At 33.8% G+C, this 915-nt stretch overlaps 1 protein-coding gene across 2 annotated transcripts in view; it reads right to left on the bottom strand.

Annotated features, from left to right (window-relative positions):
- LOC101242998 (mitochondrial dicarboxylate carrier-like) overlaps positions 1–408 on the bottom strand; it is a 2,792-nt gene extending 2,384 nt beyond the window's left edge. The window contains exons 1-2 of one of the 2 annotated variants that reach the window (XM_004227400.4): positions 204–408; positions 25–144 (exon numbers count right to left, since the gene is read on the bottom strand). In XM_004227400.4, coding sequence (XP_004227448.2) covers positions 25–144; positions 204–302 — 219 coding nt within the window. In that variant the 5' untranslated portion in view covers positions 303–408. The remainder of the gene's footprint in view (positions 1–24; positions 145–203) is intronic. The other variant, XM_018816757.2, reaches the window with a different exon arrangement.
- Between the last annotated feature and the right edge of the window lie 507 nt (positions 409–915).

The following is a 915-nucleotide window of genomic DNA, read 5'->3' as shown; positions in this document are numbered from 1 at the left end:
ATGTTAATAATACAACATAACAACCTGTCTGCCAACAGAAGCACTTAATCCATTGTACAATGCAGTTAATCCTTGTGATCTAATGATGTTAACCGCCATCTGTGTTCCTCCAATTCTGGTTCCTTGATGAGTTTGTAGATGCACCTGGACAAATATAACAGGGATTACTATTCACTATTTAGGTTTTTAAAACAAGTTTTTACCTTTAACAAGTCTAAAGGATGGGTACAGCATGCTGCAGCTGCTGATGCAAGTCCACCATGATACCACTTAGAAATGCGTTTCGTATTATCTAACTGCATTGCCCTGCGAAAATATTCACTTTTGTTAATATGATCTATACAGATTATGGTATATTTGACTGACTAACGAGTTATGCTAAAAAACAGGACATTTGTGTACAGTACACTTTTATCAAAATAAAAACAATACTGGATTTGTCACGTGTCGTCTGTAACATATCAAAGAACATAGAAATCAGTTTGTAACATATGGCCACCACAGAAATAAAATAAGAGTAGAAACATATGTTTAGGCAGAGATACATAAACAGAGATACATTGTTTATGTATCTTTGGTTTAGGTATCTATGGTAGAACCACAGAAATAAAAAAGGGTAGAACGCACATCTCCAATGTTGGCAAAGGAGAGAGCACGATACACTCTCTCTCTCTTTTGCGGGTCGTTCCCGTTTACTATTGTAGTCAATGGATTCGAGGGCGTTTTAAGTAGCTTTTCTTCAGTTTTTGACTTGATTTAAAGTTATAGGGTAAAACAACTGTTTTCTAATATAAAAATATTTCTAACAAACCGTTTGCTTGAAGGTTTTTAATTAAAATTATTAAATAATTAATTTTCTAAAAAGTGGTAAACTGTAAACGTTAACCTATCAAATAACTAAGCTGGCCTAATAAC

The sequence above is a fragment of the Ciona intestinalis genome, unplaced genomic scaffold, assembly GCF_000224145.3.
Source record: "Ciona intestinalis unplaced genomic scaffold, KH HT000698.1, whole genome shotgun sequence".
Classification (NCBI taxonomy): domain Eukaryota; kingdom Metazoa; phylum Chordata; class Ascidiacea; order Phlebobranchia; family Cionidae; genus Ciona; species Ciona intestinalis.
The sequence above is the reverse complement of the archived record's forward strand: the minus strand, read 5'-3'. Positions and strand labels throughout refer to the sequence as shown.